The 20,166-nt window shown below is 37.4% G+C and overlaps 1 protein-coding gene across 1 annotated transcript; it reads left to right on the plus strand.

The window, feature by feature from the left end:
• The first annotated feature begins 465 nt into the window (after window positions 1-465).
• On the plus strand, window positions 466-3,427 carry LOC131691668 (DNA cross-link repair 1A protein-like). Its single transcript, XM_058978239.1, has 5 exons — window positions 466-507; window positions 615-732; window positions 866-2,121; window positions 2,177-2,627; window positions 2,689-3,427. The coding sequence occupies exons 2-5, from the start codon at window positions 634-636 to the stop codon at window positions 3,199-3,201; spliced, it is 2,319 nt and encodes a 772-aa protein (XP_058834222.1). The 5' UTR covers window positions 466-507; window positions 615-633; the 3' UTR covers window positions 3,202-3,427.
• The last annotated feature ends 16,739 nt before the right edge of the window (window positions 3,428-20,166 follow it).

Consider the following 20,166-nt stretch of genomic DNA (forward strand, 5'->3'; position numbering starts at 1 on the left):
GAAAAAAAGCAAACTGTATCACTTTGCCAGTTCATGAGCTGAATCATAGGTGTCGCATGACTAATTTTGGCTTTGCCGCAAATCGCCAATTGCAAAAAAATATTATGTGTGAAATCAATAGGCATAACATAACATAACAATATTTGTCTTTGGGCAAAACGTTTACATTTTTATCAGTCAACAATAAATGGATGTGGGTGTTTCTGGCGCCACATTAAATGTGATAGCGTTTTTAGAGCATGTACCTCCAAATGGCGCTTGGTCTTCTTTAGTTCAGCATAGACCAGATCTAGGGCCAAATATGGTTTATAAGAATCACGTATAAGTAGTGATTTATTTTATTCATGTGAATAATCACGTAATATCAAAGTGATATTGGTTTCACTTTTGAGTGTATTTTATCTCAGTGTAAATTATTGCCTCACCTTCATTTTGGCTCATTGACGGATACGGATTGACATTGACCGTTCACGTTCGATCGTGGTTGCAAAACGTAAACAAAATACAGTAATGATCTTTCTTGGTTTTATAAAATTTATTTCTAATTTTACATACCTATCAAAAGTTTATTTCAATTTATCGGTAGCGGAATGTTGATGTAGTTTGATTTTCAGACTCGAACAATATCTGAGAATGAATGAATCACCTGTTCCAGGACCGAGCGGGGGTCGCGCCAGCAGACTTTCGTTGTCGCAAAAGTTTGCCGCTTCTTCACGACTCTGTTCATTCAAGGTAAGCAGATTCGAATCGTTTTGTAAATTTTCATTATAAAGGAAATCGCTGCGGTCCGGTACTCTGCCATCACGTACCCTACATTTTTGTGGACTTTATATTATTTCTGCTTTTTACTTGACATTCTTTTTAGCCAAAAACAACGAAACACTCTCCAACGATAGATGCCGACGACAAAGAGATTATGCAAATTCTTAGTCAGGATCCGTTCAAGTTGACTAATCGTACTCTTGCCGAAGAAGACGACCTGATTTCGCAGGTAAATGATGCACTGACCCTATCGTCGAAAGTATCATCCGATGATAAGAAACCGGGCGTTGCGCGATCTATTACATCGGTTGTCTCGATAAGCAGCACAAGTGAACGGGAAATGAGTCCAACGCCAAAGAAAAGCACTATTGTGGAGTTTTTTACTCCGATCAAGTGTCGACGCAATTCGATGTCTTCGGGCATGGGTGTAAGCACTTTGCGAAGTAAGAATACCGCTCGGATAACATCGTCAAGTAAAACGTTGCCAAAGACTGATATAAAAAAGGCTCGAAAAGCGCGAAGACGAATTTGCAATAACACAAGCATAAAAATGCTAACTAATAAGTATTTCGATGATTCACAAAAGAAAATTGTTGACTTTTTTGTCAAGACCGATGAAGATACTGATCGCGTTGGTTATCATCGAGTTCTTAAAGAATCCGTCATGCCAGCTATAGTTACCGGTGACGAGTACATCGAGGGGCTTATGGAAGTAAACCTAAGCGAAGAGTCTAGTCCTATACGTCCAAGTCAACTAAAAGGACCCACGATGAGTCCGATACCGGATGATCCGGAGATAATTATGGATCGAGTAGAGAAAGTACAGAGTGCATGTTACGACAAAGAGAAAGAAGACTGGAATATGGAGGTAACTGCTGTACCTGTTGGTGTGGTACAAGATCCAGAGGAAGATTCTGGATATTCTAACGATGGGCCTTCCACAACGGAATGTGAACCTGCTGGGCAGCATAAGAGTAACGATCGAAAGTTTCCTGCACCAAAGCGAAAATCTTCCGCCAGAATCAATACAAAACCACCAGAAAGCTCAGCTAACGAGAAAAGAAAACAACGTAAGATAATATGCCCAAAGTATAAAATCATCGCTGGTACAACCTTTGCAGTGGATGGTTTTCGTTACGGCGACATCGAAGGGGTTACTCATTACTTTTTAACTCACTTTCACTCCGACCATTACATCGGGTTGAAACGAAGCTTTTCGAAACCGCTGATAATGTCAGCCATAACAGCACGTTTGGTGAAAACTTTCATTAATGTTAGTGAGGAGTTTTACATTGTGTTAAACTTACATGAACCGTGCATAATCGACGACGTCAAGGTTACAGCATTAGATGCAAACCAGTAAGCGCTAAACAATTTCCTAATTTTCTTTCTGATTTAACCAATATCTTTTCAGCTGCCCTGGGGCAATCATGTTGCTATTTCAGTTGCCCAGTGGGACCAACATATTGCACACTGGGGACTTTCGGGCCTCTCCAGATATGGAGGAGTATCCGGAGTTTTGGAACCTGGCCATCGATATAATTTATTTGGATACCACCTATCTTTCAACTAAGTACGATTTCAAATCCCAGTGGGAGAGCATCACTGATGCTTGTAAAGTAGTTAGAACATTCCTGAACTATAACACCGGAAACAAAGTGCTTATCGTTTGCGGGAGCTATGTCATTGGAAAGGAGAAGGTTTGGGCCGAGCTAGCGGCGCAGTTCAATTTCAAAGTGTGGACAGAACCGAATAGGCGAAAAGCACTGAACGCAATAGGAGATCCTTTTCATCACCAATATTTAGTCGACGATCCCAGTTTAGCCGGAATCCATGTGCTCTCGCTCAACAAGTTAACGTATGATGTAAGATATTAACTTCTTTCCAAGTTTAAAGTCAAGCTATAGGATTTACATTCTTTTTTAGCAAATAGTCGAGTACCTGGATCAGTTCCCGGATTGCTATGATGCGGTCATTGCTATCCGCCCCAGCGGGTGGGAGAAAAATCAGACCAACAGGCGGTATCCGTATCGTGGACGAATCAACATAATAGGTATTGAATACTCGGAACATTCCAGTTACAGTGAGCTGAGGCGATTTGTGCGCTTTGTTCGGCCCCAGGATGTAATAAGCACAGTTCCCTATGGTAATTCAAACCAAAACCGAACTCCTCTAGTACCAGCAGTGTGGTACTCGACAGAAGTACGACCTGAAAGACAAGCACAGCAATTATCGATAACCTCGTTTGTCAAAGTAACGGCGAAAAACGCTGTCGCAGCGAAAGAACACAAAAAGTTGAAAGCAACAGATAACGTTCCTATCCAACTGAGCATAGTCGCCAAGGACTCAAAACAAGAGGAGACCGGGACAGGCAAAGCAGTGAATTCCGATACAAGTGAACATGACGTTGACGACGATGACTCAGACTGGATGCCTTAAAGGCCAAGCAGAATGCTCCGCCTCTGACATTGTTCGCACAAGCAACGATCCTGATCTAGTGTTATGCATCTGCTGTTTGTGATCTATACCATATGAAGATTGTTACATTTTTTTTATATAAAACGAGAATCGTTTAACGTTTCACTTTTTAACAGATGATTTATTTAGATGTTTATAAAATAAACAATTCTAGCGGAAAGTACAAAGATATAAAACTTGATTTGTTCAAGATATGAAGTTATTAACACCGTGAAATTCAAAAATAAATCAACTTTTTTATTGTCTAAAAACATTTTAAATCTTGAAGCGTAGGGAAACAGTTCCAACGCCCACTTAATAAATGGATAAGGAGCTTCATATTTTCGGCCAAGATATCTCGAGATCTACCCAATACTTGAAAATTGGTACACATATTCTAAAAACTTATCTTTCGTGTAACGTAGGATTATGTGGGGTGGCGGACAACATTCGATGAGATAGGGGTAACAAGCTGCCAAAAAACAGCATGGTTTGCACAAACAAAAAAGAAATACGGATTGGAACAATCGAAAAACCCCCAGGATATGTTGCAAACTCGCAATTTTGTGTTCGCTCAATTGCAGGATTTTTGCATGACAGGTCAGAAATTGTGGGCAAGGTAGCATCGGACGGCTACATTCTACCAGAGCGGCACAAGAACAACGAACTGTGCACCAACTTTTTAGCGACTGGCTCAAGTGGTACGTTCCCCATGTTATTCGGAGATTAGTGTTTTGCGTGATTTGTCTTTTCATCATTTCCTGATGGAAAGGAGGGGGAAGTGGTAAGGTTAGGAATAAGGAAATGACGAAACTGAGAGCATAGATACTCCGTAAGTATTCTTCACTCACAAGGGCATAAAAGAAACTTCTCGATTCACGGATATTTCAACTATAGCTCTTTATCACACTGGGTTAGGAACAATAGCATATCCTTGAATTTCAGCTCTCTGTACATAGGTTAATCTATGTATGGAGAACCTGAAATCCGGACACGTAACTTCGTCGGTGACGTAACTGCATTACATATCAAATGACATGAAGTTCCGTAATCTGATTCACAAAGATCACACGAATAATACTCAGCACGCTGAATAGAAGCCATTTGACAATGAGGTTTGCAGAACTTGGTAGAACTTGTTCTGCACCAACGAAGTCAGTTGCAGCGCCAGCTCTAGCCAATTTGTCCGCCAATTTATTTCCAGTAATACCGGAATGACCGGGTACCTATAGAAGGTAGATAGCATTTGAAATGCTAAATTCTTCGAATTGAGTTCGATATGCGAATACTAATTTCAATCTCGAATCTATCGAACTAAGTGCTTTCAGGGCACTGTCTGACTGTCAGAGTAAAACTAGATTCTTTTACGGTAAATTCCCTAATAAAGTGCCGATTGTATGGCACATAGGATCGCAAAGATTTCTGCTTGGAATACGGTACAGTATCTACCAAGCGAATGAGATTGGTTTGATCTCATTTCACAACAACAGACAACATCACCGGCTCGCTACATGTGAGTGAAAGGTCACTGGGAGCAAGTGTGTACTCATCCCAAGTAACCAATTTGGGGCCATAATCTTGTGTGGCTAGTTGCACGATCTATTGCGTTACTGTTCCAGAGCCCAATAACCTTAAGATGGTATGCACAAGCCAGTGCTTCTTGTTTCAGAAACACATATAGTGGTTTTTTGTTCAAGAGTGTCTCTAGAGCAGCAGTAGGTGTTGTCGAGAAAGCACCAGTCATCCCATCAAGATCATCCAAGATCAAGATGATTGGATTGTCATAACTTCTCCCTTTTGTCACCAAACAAGGCACCCGTATGCTAGTATTGGTCTAATGGTTGTGTAGATCCACTGAATGCTCTTGGATTTGAGTTCCCAAGATATGCGAAAACACGCCTACGATAACTGAAGGCCATGCATGCTTTCATGATTCTGAAATCGATGTGAGCTGTCCAATTAAGTTCTGAGTCAAGAATTACCGCAACAACGTACTTGACTTGATCTGCGACAAAAATTTCAAAGTTAAAGAACTGCAATGGACGAACTTTGGTTATAATCCTTCGTTGTGTGAAAAGCACGATTGATGTTTTATTTAGATTATCTGATAGTTCAACATGAAGACACCAATGTTTGTTGCGTCACATCTAAAAATCTGATAATACAAATACTGGTGATCATTATACCCAAGCTTATTGAGTTTCCCCAATAATCCATCGGCAACAAGGTTTCATAGAAGTGGTGACAACACACCACCTCTAGGACATCCGACAACACTCAGTTTTCTTATCTCTATTTGTCTTAACGATAAACGCAGATGTCGGTAGCTAAGCATTGCGTGTATCCAGTTCGTGATATATGAAGGTACTCCATGAGCTTGTGCTACTTTAAAAATGGATTCGAGAGACACGTTGTTAAAAGCACCTTTATAAAGAAAAACTCCTAAACTTGATTGCTTTTGTGAAAAAGCTTTTTCGATGTTGTAGACAACGTTGTGCAACAGGGTGCTAGTAGACTTTCTCCACTTATATGCAAATTGCAGTGTATGCAGTAGGTGCTCCTAGCCAGGGCGAGCACCTACTGCATCTCGAATGTAGTTGTTGACGTAGTGGGCCTTTCTGTTGCCATAAATTTTGTTTCGGTTTGGTCGCTATTTACGAGGTAAAAAGTGTCCCTAAGTGTTCGAATAGGCAGAAGCTCGGTCTTTTCTCACTTTTCATCGTGCACCGATGATTCTGGATGCTCGTTCGGATGTTTATGTTTACTTCAAGGGCCCCGGACGCCATGTTTAATTTTGCTAGTATAAAACTAATACACTCAAAAGTGTCAAATGTTCCCACCTTTCTTTCTCTTCATCTTGGGTTTCAGTATTTATTGCTTGGTAGATGTACCTATGGCCAAGGCTCCGAAAATGGCAACCACAGGCGAAACTTTTTTTTTATCGATTTTTGCACCAAACATTACATATACATACATATCTCCCAAGCAACCAGAAGTTCGGATAATACTTAAAAAGCACACTTTAAAGTTCACATAAAGTTCTTAGCGAACTTTCAAGCTGCTTAAGCTTTAATGGAACTTGAAAGCTGCTCAAGCCGCTATTAGTACACAAAACGTATCGCAAAATTACTTAAAACGGGAAGCTTATGCAGCTTCCTTATACGCACTTTTGGTTGGTTGGGCCTCTAGTATTAAACAATATGAATGGCGAGCCCAAAAAATTCCATGCCTCTCATTTATTAAAACTTGTTAATGCTTCATGCATGACCTGAAAACGATGCCAAGTGTTTTTTCCAAGAAGTCTGTAATAATTTTCAATAATGTCTGGAATTGTCTGGATTACCTAATTTTTCTTGAAAAAGCTTGAGGATTGAATTTGAGGTTATGAGCTTTCAGCATCTTAGACTGCTAAAATTTCTAACTGGTGAAAACTCAACAAAATTTATTCGCTTTTAGCGAATTTTTTTTTGCTGGTTTGTGGTTCCAGCTATTCTAAAAATCTTTGTTTTCAAAATCGGAGCTCGAAAAGGTGGTTTAGAAATCAACAATGCATTCTTATATCTAATTTTATTTTTTAAATTGTCTGGATAAATCTGGACAAATTTTCTGAAATATGGATAAGACAAACATAAATCTGTATGTCTGGACCACGCTTAAAAATCTGGAAGAATCTAGATAAATCTGGAAGGTTGGCACCCCTGCTGAAAATCACTAATGTGGTTTTTGTTTGAGGCGAAACTGAGTCAGTTCCTAACCCCAACTGCTGTCAAAATGTATGAACTGACAGCGGTTGGGGTTAGAACCTGACTCAGTTTCAGGTTCAAGCGAAATCGCCATAAGAGACCGTAAGGAGTTAAAAAGGTAAATAAAATCCATATTTTCAACTTTTTGCCTGGAACCACATTTTTCCATCGTAGTCCAATATAAACTTGAGAGTTTGAGATGAAAATAGATTAATGCTTCTTTTTAATTGTGATGTATTGAAAAACAAATAACTTGTAACGTGACAGACCGAAAATTCGAAAAAGTTTTGTGGACCACACCAACAGCTTGCATACAAAGTCCAACCTACATTTTTTCTTCCTACTTTGAGTCTATTAAATTTTCAAATTTTTTGCGCAAATCGCCTCGAAATACTTCTAAGAATAGATTCCAATAGATAAACCCAAGGATTTTTGATATCATAGCATAAAAAAATTAAATAATATACAACCTTGTCAAAATATCGCGCATTAACACACAGAAGATAGCGCTTCCCAAGCCCTGTACGACGGATTGGTGTACCTAGCGCGCAACGCTTCTATGAATGACGTCATCATCGACTATTTAAAGAACGGACTTGGCCAGACACGCTCAGTTCCCTGTTGAACGGCTGGCGAAGCAGATCACTGTGCTGTGTTTTTTACAGCCAGTGTAGCTGAGCTAGAAGTCCGTTACACTGGCTGTGGAGGGACGTTACGCTGTGTTGTCCAACAGGCGACCGCTCCAACTGCTTCCTAAATGCCGCTGTAATGTTGCCAGTAAATTTTTGGTTTAACTAGCACATGTATTTGCTATTTGCGCTTGAAATTAAGTAATGTAGTGGCTTCTCATTTTGGTTTAAACGCAAGCACAGTTTTTAAAACAGGATTTGATTATTTAGTTTAGCTCATCTAAGCAATTTTATCAATTCTGTAATTTAAAAGGAATTTTACGGAACTTGGTGAATTTGCCCCACTTGCAACTGGTATAATCAACCTGCACAAAGTGTTGCATAACGCAGGGCTGTTTTTAGAACAAAATCATTCAGCCCTTCGCTATGCAAAATGACGATATTATGACAGATGGGCTAAGCGCGGCCGTTCCTTTCAATCAGGAAAGGCCGCGTGGAATTTTAGTTAAACGCGCTAATAGTGTCGTGGTGGTACTAGTTGTCTCTTTCGCTCTACCCATCATCATCAGCGTTGACTCATTTTGCATTGTACGCTTGGGTTCAATGTTTGGGGCGAATGTGTTGATAGGTAGGGGAAGTGGCGGTAAAATGAACAGCAAAGTCATTATTTTCTAACTAATAAGTGACTGAGATATTACAATCACCTTATGTTTCTTGTTAGACATGTTTTGTACATATCTGGTAAAAGTACTTCGCCATAAACACATTTTTTCAAACATGATTCTTGATTTCTAAACATGTCCAAAAATGAGACATGTTTATAGCGAGTGGGTAAAATGAACAGATTCTGGTGACCTGCAAAATGTCCTGTATGTATGCAATGCGCAGCGTTGGAAAGCATTTTCCGATCAATGCTAATATCCCAACAAATCATGAGCTTTGCATACACACAGGGCATTTTGCAGGCAAAAAAAATTGTCACTGAAGAATTGAATTTTCATGACGTAATATTAACCATTTTACAATCCTGTGGCATCGAAACACATCTACAAACTTGGGGTTATCCATGGGTGTTTGAACTTTTAGGATCTGTTTGAGAGTAACTAGAAATCTTGTTCTATACATGAGATGTGATTATATTGTCTAAAATTTGATTTTTCTTCACCGGTCCGGGTGTTTTTTCCCACACACTAAGTACTAAGTAAATAAATATTTTACATTAAGTAGTATAGTCCTACGTCTACAGTTCGTGCAACCCCATAGGGCTGCCCCTTGTAGTTTTATGGAAACCTTCAAGTTTTATTCATTTTTGAGAAAACACAATTGAACTTATGTAACGTGACAGATATTTTTTGCTGTAAAGCAATTCCATCAAGATTGATTCAATTACGTTAAAAATGGTACCCGTCTTCGATTCTGATGAAACTTTTTATGTTTCATATGTTTGGGAGACTAAATATTTTGCACAGTTAAACAAACGATTTTTATTTACGAGTAATATTTAAAAAGGGCGTATGAGATCTTGAATGCAAAAAAATGCCAGTAAATTTTTGGTTTAACTACTTAGTTTTTTTCTTTCGACAAAAATATCAAGATGTGAAAATACGCCCTTTTAATAAGATATTCACAAATCCTAACCGCAAAAAACATAACACGTTAAAAATATAGCAAATCAAAATCTTTTAAATACACTGAAGTCTTTTTTATGCGGTTTTATTTAAGCGTTTTTATGCGACATTTTTATGCGGATTTTCAAAGCAAAGCGGTTTTTTATGCGGTTTTTGTATGCGGTATGTATCCCCCGCATAAAAAAACTTCAGTGTATACTTGAAACATATTTCAAAAATTCATTTAATTTGCAACATCTTTAATTATAGAATGTATTTCAAAATGTCTTTTCAATTCAAAATGCTCGTGAAAAATTATCCTTCGAAATTCAGCTATTTTCAAGTTATTCTAGATTTTTTTCGACATACAGTAATCTGCCCGTTACTTCATGAAAATACGACCTTTTCATAAGTTATTCACGTTTATTCATCAAAACCAATATGTTTATCAAAAATTTCCCGTAAATACTCAGGTTCCAAATCAAGGATGATTTGTGTAGTATTGTCCCCACATGCTTTCTTCAATAAAATTACACAATTGTAACGTGACAGATCATTGAGAATACTCCATAAAATCGAGAAAAAAGTTTTTCTTCAGGAAAACAAACTCTTCTTTGATTTCCGAACTTCAACTTAAAACTGTGTTCTCACAAATTGGGGGGGCCAATGGAACAGACTTTTTCAATTTACTCGGGCAACCTCCAAACTCACTGCGAAAATTGTGTAACGTGACAGACGTCTTAAAACGAGCGACAATAAAGCGAAAACCGTTCATGATAGAAAATAACTTTCTTTAGAAAAAATTTGGGGTTTAGGGACCTTAATAATGTGTAATTGTGATAGAATCTGATTTTATCTTTTTTGCAGACTTATCTTATAAAACACGCGTAAACTTGTAACGTGACAGACAGAAGCCTTGACCATATTCTCGAAGTCACTCGAGATATCTTCGTGTTCACGTTGCGAATATAATCGGTATTGCTAGTTTTCGCCTCAGCTTATTTATTATTTCCAATGCAATCCAGCGAAAGATAGCATAACATCGCACGCGGTTATTCGTGAAAAAAGAGTCGACATTTTATTCATTCGTTTGTGAAGAAAACATATAATGTTCGTAGTTCGTAGATTTGGGATTACGATATGTGACGATATCTAGCGAGACGTTGAAATTATCAAAGACAATGCTTACTTATGATCAGATAACGACGGTTCGAGCTTGTTTGGTACAAGCTAGTTTGCCAGCTCATGCATAATACCGTCAGAGTAGAGTTACATCTAACACCTCTTCTCTGCCAACTCTACAAATGTTTGGCGGTTTACTACATTATGTGCAGATTTGTACTACTTAAGTATTCCATCAATTCGATGCCTTTCTGATTGATTCTGAACTGCCCCAAATTATGTGGTGGGCTTTTGCATCACCGCCGATTATGAGGGGAAACCCATTTCCGCTACAGTATGATATGTTAAGTAGCTTTCCAACATAGAAGTTTTCTTTACGGAAATACGGTTCTTGAACCAAAGCTTTCGATGCTTTCCTTCCTGCACAAGGAGGGAACATATTTCGTTATCAGCATTAATTGTAGGGGAATGTGGTCGGTTGTCGGCACACTTTTGTTTTTTTGCTCACAACATTACTCCAATTGCACAATATAGGGACATAAGCATACCAATGGAAAGCTAGAAGCCTTAGCTAATAACTGGTGAAAGATTTTAGTTTATTCTGTCAACATGAAAAATTTTACTAACAAATTAGTAAAATGATATTTTTTTCAGCCATTTGCAAGAATTTGGTCGGTTGTCGGCACCCTTAGAAAATTTACTAAAAATGGAAAAATATGAATTAAAATATTTCGTCAAAATATGAATTAAAATTATCGTCAGGATTCAAAGGGAAAAGGAAATTTATTCATGGGGGGTGGCTTAAGGAGTAAACCCCCTCCCCCACCAAATTTTCTAAAAAAATATAAAAAACACGAATCAAAAAACTTTGAATAATTCCAAACAAGAGTGTAGCTCGGCGAAAGTTTTGTGTATCGTGGACAGCCTAGAAAATGTTCACACAGATTGATGTGAAAATTATCTACAATAAATTTGATAACCTTTTTGAAAACAGAGCAAAAAAAACCTCGAAATGGGTATTAAGAGTCTGATCATGAATCCGACGATTTGCTAAGAAACAAACATAAATCTGACGTCGAATGACTCGCGTGGATTGTTTTGATATCTTTATGTATTTGAAATCTTATATATCATTATATTTTCATGAAATTTTACAGATTCTGAGGAATACAAAATGTCCATCTTACTTATGCACATTGTCAAGAACAGTAAATTTTCCCCTACAGGACACCGTCTTAGAACAACAGAAAGGAAAAAAATCGATTCTCAAAGATAGTTAATTATTGCATCATCGCCATCTCGAAGTCCAGCACCTTCACTAAGTATATAAGCGAACGGAAGGTCGGAGATGGTTGGGTATGCCGTCTTGAAACTCGCTTGTTACAAGTGGACTGAAACCGACAGTTCCATCAGGAAGCAACTGTTCTGCTGTACTACACCGTTCAACTGACAATGCGATAATGACGCCCACCGTCCAGGAATAGGATGTAGCCGTCTGTGCATAGTATTCCACTGACTGTCACCGCGGCTAAAAATGCCCTCGTTCCCATAATCACTCGACCGTTTACGGCTATTAAGCTACTTTACTCCTCGGAGGAGAAAGCCCGGGCGCGAAAGAAATTGTTGTGCAAAGTTGTAAAGAAAAAATATCGATTTTTCCGTCAGATGAATTAAATTTCATTTTCTTCTGGGCACTCTTGATGAGACCGTGCCCACCGTTTTAATTCAAGCTTTTTTTTCAATGAAAACTAAAACGGACGATAGCTTCGTATACCGTTTTATCGTTCTTCAGCATTATTTTTAGGGTACATCTTTGAGAAGGAGATATGTTATTGTTTTGGAACATTTTAAAGAGGTACTTTTTACAACTAGTCTAATGTAAAGACAATGCAACCGCCATTTTATCCTGATGGACAAAACTAGGATCGCGGGTTTCCGCGCTACACTATGTTGAGCTTTAATGTGGTCCATAAAAAGGCAAACTCGGTTCTTTCGCTTCGCCGCCGTTGTCTCGTCAGTTCCGTCCAGTCAGCCGTAGCCATTATTCCGAGGAAAAGGAAAATAATAAAAGAAGGAAGTGCGAGAAAAAGTGAACTGACCTCTCGCTACTTCGCGGCCAGGATCCGGGTGTATTGCCTGCGAGGATGGGTAACCCCGGCCGATCGATGCGGAAGTTGAAACGGCAGCAGTCTGGTTTGGCCAAAGGTGCGGTTCGGAGGGGATGGCGGAAGGTGGCATTCGGTGTTCAGTTTTTCCGCCATCAGCTGCTGTTCCTATATACAGACAAGTGCAGTTGGTAGACTGGGAAAGGTCAGCGGAAAAAAAAATTCACTTAATTTGTGGATTGAATATTAAATTAAATTGGACTCTCGGTTTCGTTTGACCCTCGGTTTCAAGAAGGGAGAAAGTGAGAAAATGCGAATCGGTGTAAATGATTTGTTTTTTTCCCGTCGCTTCAGTTTAATTTCGGACAACGGTTCACGGCACTAGATCACTGTGTTAGATGGCCACATTAATCATTTACAGTTTTGGTCAAGTACAGTAAGCACATAGACACATGTAGCTTGATAATAATATCTTTACTTCGTTCCTCAGAAACATTATAACGATTAAAAAATAAAACCGCAGGTTAGCAGACCTAGCACTTGAAAGAAATTATTTATTATTCATTGTCCATATTTCGATAAGAACTAGCGCGCTATACAATAAATTATCTACTCGATCACAACGATGTGAGTAGAGCTTATCCCACCTAAAGAATTTCAGTTTGTGAATGACTAGAAAAGAGAGTGTATGTATTCCTGAAAAAAGTAGAACATCATGCAATTTTTTCGACCGTGTTCCTCGCCAGCTAGCCGTGGAAAAGCTAAGGCGAACTGGGCTACCAGACTGACGGACTGATTGGATTTCGTCGTACATTGCGCACCGTAGCGCCATTGTGCGATTTGAAACTACACTCTAGGATCCTTTTAATATTACATCGGGCCTCTCCTATATTTGCTCTTTGTAAACGACCTCCACAGGGAATTGTCGTCATCTAATGCAGGTGTATGCAGGTGATCTGAAAATTTACCGTGCATTGCTACATCGATAGGATCATCAACTTGAGTGCCAGAACCGGAATGAGTGTGAATATTCAAAAATGCAGCACTTTCACACGAGTGCATTTCCAATTGTGTTCGAATATTCGAAGAGTTCTGCTCCCGTAGAACAAGTCGCAGTTGTTAAGGACCTTGGTGTCGTACTGGACCTTAAATTACGCTTTAACGCACATTTCTCTTCTGTTATTGCTAACGCCTATGCTGTACTTGACTGGGTTCTACACTCGCGATTTAAATGATGTGTATTGTCTAAAATACTGTAAATCATTCTGGTGTGATAGCATTCTGTGATATGGTGTTACTATTAGGGCTCCGTATCGCACCGTACACATTAATTGTATCGAATCGGTACAGAAGAACTTAATCAAATACTCTTCTACGCTTCCAGCATAAATTGACCTTAACGTTCCGGGAAGATCTTTCCGGAGAATTGTTTTTTTCCGACGCTCAACGCACCGCACACCGTACGGCCAGAATAATTCATAGGATGTTTGCTGTCAGTTGTTCAACAGTGTCTATCATTTGTTTGATAATATTAGTAAAGCATCGTTTAAATTAAAAAAAATAAGTTCGTTTTTCGTCTAGGTCTGTGCGATGTAACATTTTAATCGAAAACAATACACTGACACCTTCATTTACGAACCAAACCCCCGGTTCGTAAATTGAATTGTTTCGTTAAAAAAAGTTTTCGTTATTATCTATTATTCTTCAATCAATTTTCATAAAAAGTAACTTGTTGAAAGTGGAAAATTCTTGGGAATAAAACAAAAATAGATTCGTTACCGATAAAATTCATAAACATCAAATTTTTTGTCATTAACTATACAAATCACATTTTTTGCATTAAATGTCCTAACACATCAACTTTCCCTATTTTTCCAGGAATGAAACTTTTTCATGTGATTCCTAAGAGTATTTTAAACTAAAAGTAGTAAATTAATAAGAATTTATTGTTGGATAGAGTTATTATGTGCGTTTTAATGATAAAAATGTGAAATCGAGACTAAATGTCGGAAAATGTTATGTTTATGATCTTTTCCGGTATCGAATCTGTTTTTATTGTGTTAATGAGGATTTTCCACGTTCACCAAGGTACAGTTTATTAAAATTGAGTGAAGAATAATAGAGAAATATGCACGAGAAAATGATAAAATTTAATATGAATAACAAAAAGCCCAATTTCTCGTATTCGGACAAAAGTCAAAAAGGTTCCGCTCGATTTCTGAGATTTTTTCACTTTAGAAAAACTGCAAAATATGTATGATTTCCATCACGGAGCATAACAATTATAAAAAAACCTGTTTAAATCCACCTAGCGGTGCAATTGTGCCTTTCTCATTTCTCTAAACTATGGCACGGAGGCTTTTTATGTTCAACATAATTGTGGAAATGTCCATTACATTCTTAGTACCCTTTGCACTTATACACAATGGCATGCCAGCCACGAACTTGATGAGCTACGTGTCGACGGTGAAACACTTGAAACAAAAAAAATATCATACTCCATTAGCCTAATCAGCATTAGATCAATGTTATCTGCTTGCTAACTCATTTTGTCATGCGGGGGTGGGTATGTGAGGAGGACGAAAGTCCCATGAACAAACGACTCCCTAGCTTAAATTGGTATGCTTTGTGATATAGTGGTGGTTTAAAGATGATGGGGTTGAAAGGGAGGGGTATGAGGGCTGGATGGAGTGGTGGTCTGAGGGGTGATTTAAGGAGAATTTTTAAGGAGGGGAGTGAACAGTAGAGGGGGGGGGGGGGTGTAACCCCTTACCGTAAACCATCAACTACGCCCCTGTTAAAATCCAGAAACGGTTGACGTTTTTCAGAGTGATTGCATAACCTTTCTATATGAGAAAGGCAAAAATGTGCCAAAATCCAAAAAAGTGAATCGTCGTCAAATTTTTTTTCGAGTTTGCATCAAATCTCGACGTTTCATGCACCTTGAACACATTTGGCATCAAAAATAAAAATTCTATTTTTAATTTTCCTGTAGTTTATATGAGAAATTTCTGTGTGGCCGCACTCTGAAACCCGTAATTCCGGAACCAGAATTCCGATCGATCCAAAATTCAATAGCAGCCGATGGAAAGGTTGCACCTTTCATTTGAAACTAAGTTTGGGCAAATCGGTCTAGCCATCTCTGAGAAAAATGAGTGACATTATTTGGCACATACGCACATACATACACACACATACACACACATACACACATACACACACATACACACATACATACACACATACACTCACACATACAGACTTTTTCCGATCTCGACGAACTGAGTCGAATGGGATATGACACTCGGACCTTCGGGCCGGGATTAGGTTGACGTTTTTCAGAGTGATTGCATAACCTTTCTATATGAGAAAGGCGAAAATTGGGATTTTGGGAACAAACTGACCCAGTACCCCACTTTCCCGTATTTTTCGAGAAGCAGAAATATCTTCATTCAAATATTTTTTTAGGTTATTTCCTTTAAAACGAGGTATGAATTGTAATTTTCTGAGTACTACTTCAAAAGTTATAGCATAGTTATATATTTTTTCTCCATATTTTCCCATAGTACCAAGTTCAAAATTTTAAATCAAATTTTGTTTTCCGATGTCCTACTGTAAACCTGAAATTTTGAGGAGTCCTACAAATTGCATTATTTTGTTCCTCCTACAGCCCATAAGCTATGGAAAATTGATCGATCGTGCTTAAAGGGTAAAACACCTGGTTAAGGAAACATCAAACTCGTCAATTTTTTTATACACCACTAGCTAATACCCGTCGCGCGTTGCTGCGACTTTCAACGAAATAGGAGTAAAACACAATTTGTTCCGAAGCGCCATCTAGCGGGTAAATAATCCCCAACCAATAGCACACAAACACGTTTCATAACAAATGTTTACTACGTATAAATTTTTACGGCAATCGGTTAAGCCGTTTGGGAGTCCATAAATCATATACATACAAACATTGACTTATAGGCTATCTTCTTCACTTTATTTGGGATATCATCATTGATTATTGATCCAATTATTCTTCAAAGTAATGCAGAATCTAAAGTTGTCCTGCGATCTGAAGAAATGCAAAAGCCGCATTTGCGGGCATTCGCCTTTGTAGATTCGGCCATTAACAATCCCAGATGTGATGAAGGCTGACTTGCTTTACCCCACAATGCAAAATTAATTTTTTAAATTATCAAACTCCTTCTTTTTCATATTGTGACAAATGTCAAAGGAAGCTCAGATGCCAAATTTCACATCAATTGGACAATTGGTACTATGGGAAAATATGGAGAAGAGATATATTAAATGCTATAACTTGTGAAGTAGCAATCAGAAAATTACAGCTCATACCTTTTTTTAAAGGAAATAATTGAATGGAGGTATTTACAATGCTCGAAAAATAAGGGAGTGTGGGGTACTGGGTCTCCTATTTTAAAAAAAAAGCATGCATATTGTGCAAAAAAATTATACATATTTTGCAGTTTTTCTTATGTGAAAAAATCTTAGGAATCGAACGGAATATTTGCGACCTTTGTCCGAATACGAGAAGTTGGGGTTATAGGGCTTTTTGTTGTTCATATTAAATTTAAACTTTTTGTCGTGCATATATCTATTATTCTTCAATCAATTTTGATGAAATGTACCTTGTTGTACGTGGAAAATTTTTAGGAACAAAATAAAAATAGATTCATTAACGATAAAACTCTGAAACATCTTATTTTTTGACATTTAGTAGCTATTCCACATTGTTACTATTAAAGTGCACATTCAACTCTATTTAACAATTGATTGTTATTTAATTTACTGCTTCTAGTTTGAAATACGCTTAGGAATCACATGAGAAAAGTTTCATTTCTGGAAAATATGGGATGTATTAGGACATTTAATGAAAAAAATGTGAGTTCATGTAAAAAAAACTGATGTTTCTGAATTTTACCTGTAACGAATCTTATTCCAAAGAATTTTTCACATTGAACAAGGCACATTTATGAAAATTGATTGAAGAATAATAGAGAATAATAGAATAATAGAAAATGATAACATCAAATATGATTAACAAAAAGCCCTAAACCCCAACTTCTAGTATTCGCACAAAGGTCCGTTGGATTTCTGAGATTTTTTAACATTCGACAAATTGCAAAATATGTATAATTTGCATCACTGAGCAAAAAAATTTAAAAAAAAATATGGGATTTTGTGGACAAAAGTAACCCACTTTCCCGCATTATTCGAGAAAAAAAATCTCCATTCAAATACTAAGGTTATTTCCTTTTAAAAGAGGTATGAATTGTAATTTTCCGAATGTTACGTCAAATGTTATAGCATTTAATATATTTTTCCTGCCTGTTATCCCATAGTGCCAATTTCAAAAACTTCTGGCGAAGTGGGCGGAGGTCTAAAATTGTCCAAATGATGTGAAATTTGGCATCTGAGCTTACATTAACATTTGTCACAATATGAAAGGGGAGGGGACTTTCAGTACCGTCTTTGCACGGGTACACTAAGCCAGGGCCCGGGGCCCCGGGATTTTGAGAGCTCCCAACTTAGAATAATTTAAATTCATTCTAAAGGCTAAACACATTCAAATAAATAATCGCATTGTTCTCTAGCGCGTTAATAATAATGGATCAGTAACAAGATGATATTGAATGATGAAATTTTAACGTCAATTAAACACTTCGTTTCAAATTTCAATATTTTTTTAGCGAAACAATAAAGTATTTTGTACAACACGTACACAACATTCGAAAGACACCGAACTGGAGCGACACCCAGAACACGGTGTCAAAACTGGCACAAGAAGCTATACAGAAAGTGCCAGAAGATAATGTCGCAATTCGCTCAAAATCATTGTTTGGCAAACGATGAGCGGATGTGGCAAAAATTCAGTTCTTCACCACGTCTGGGAACGTGAACGAACAAATGTACATGGAAGATTCCAAAAGTCTACACCAATCGACTCAACCTTTACCGTAAATTCGATTATATGGATCAAGGCAAATGTGCGTGCCTTTCGAGCTATTTGAAGAAGCTGCAAAAATCAGGAATCAGAATATATTGGATTGAAAGAAACGTTCTCCGTATGTAGTCGGGGATTTGTGGTTCACGACATTGAAAACTCGATGTGTTTTCCTTTTCAGCTTCTTTACATGACTGGCATTGAAATGAATAGTATATTAATAGGGTCGAGTAATTTCGATGTTTAGTTATGAAAACGTTTAAAATTTGTTTACGTAACATTTGAGGTATTGAATATTTATATTTTTGAATGGTGAAAATTATAATTATTGTTATTATTCATACTTATTTTCCGCCGGTCACCAGAGAGGCGAAGTGTCAATTTGTTGTATATGGGCAAAGATGCCAGATACCTTTTTCAAATATTTGCAATAATAATTTTAAAAGTCTAGGAAGTACCAAAAATACCTAAAGTCGATAAAGCTGTAATTTGAAACTAGTGTAACCAAAAGCCTTTACTTTCAAAAATCTGTAAATATTTGCAACCAAACTAAAAAACTGTAAATATCTGCAACCAATCTAAAAAATCTGCAAATATCTGCAGCTAAAATTAAAAGTCTGCGAATTTTCAGACATGTCCGCTAATCTGGCATCTCTGTATATGGGAGCTGTTATTAATACTTAAAATGTAGATGTTCGCACAAAATGTCAGAATATATAACAAAAATCTACTTCACCAACAAAGAGATAATATTTCAAAGAACCCTCAGTAAAAATGTGAACATCAAAAATGAATACAACTCAAGGTGACTCATGCAATTTGTAAACGAAGTGAAATTTTGATTGAAAGAAAAAATGTGGCTTCTCCAAAGTTTTAAATAGAATTTTTCCAGTTTTATCATATCAGAAACAGCAAAAAATTGAGAACAACACTGAACGTAACAATGCAACTATTGGTCTAAGGTCTGAAATACATACGTTTGATGGCATTATCATGTTTGGATCGTAAACAAAACATATATTTACAACTAGAATCATTTTGGCATACTACTACATATTGTTAGTAAATCGTCATCGTGTAATGTCAGCTGTGTCGACAAATGAATCCTCTACGTTGTTATGGTGCATCGCAAATATTTCTAAAAAAGACATTTATTAGCTTTAGACACTAAAGAAGAGTACTCAAATACAAACAAAAACAGGTAAAATTATTTTTTTCAAACTTTGACAGCTACAAGTTGGTTAAAAAGTTTGATGTTTTAGTCTTCGAAAATAGCACTGTTTGCCCATCTGTTAACGAAGTTTGAAAGTTATTGGCATAAAATGGTTTAAAGTTACACGTTATGGAGTTTGTGTTTACGAAGATATTTTTACTAGTCTTTACATTCAAATAATGGACGTTTAACCCATTCATGCCCATGTTGTTTGTGGACAACAACGTTTTCAAGCAGCTATAACTTTCAGTCTAGGTAAGAATTGCTTCCAAAAACAAGTAAGGCTTATGAATGTGACTATTACCTTTCATTTGGGCAGTTACAGTTACAATTATTAGCTCTAAAACTGAAGTTATTGCAATTAGCCTGGTTGGATTCCGATGGAGCAGTGCTGCCAGGGACAGTTAACGTTGACGACGAAAACAGAAATATTTATATATAAATCTTTGCTATTTTGCAATATTATTGAAAACTGATAAAACCTATCAATTTAGACTTTCTTACGACTACATTTTCCAAGTATTTGGACACTTGTAAAAATTCCAGGAAAATTGTAACGGGGAGGCGGTAAG

The sequence above is a fragment of the Topomyia yanbarensis genome, chromosome 3 (assembly GCF_030247195.1).
Source record: "Topomyia yanbarensis strain Yona2022 chromosome 3, ASM3024719v1, whole genome shotgun sequence".
NCBI lineage: Eukaryota > Metazoa > Arthropoda > Insecta > Diptera > Culicidae > Topomyia > Topomyia yanbarensis.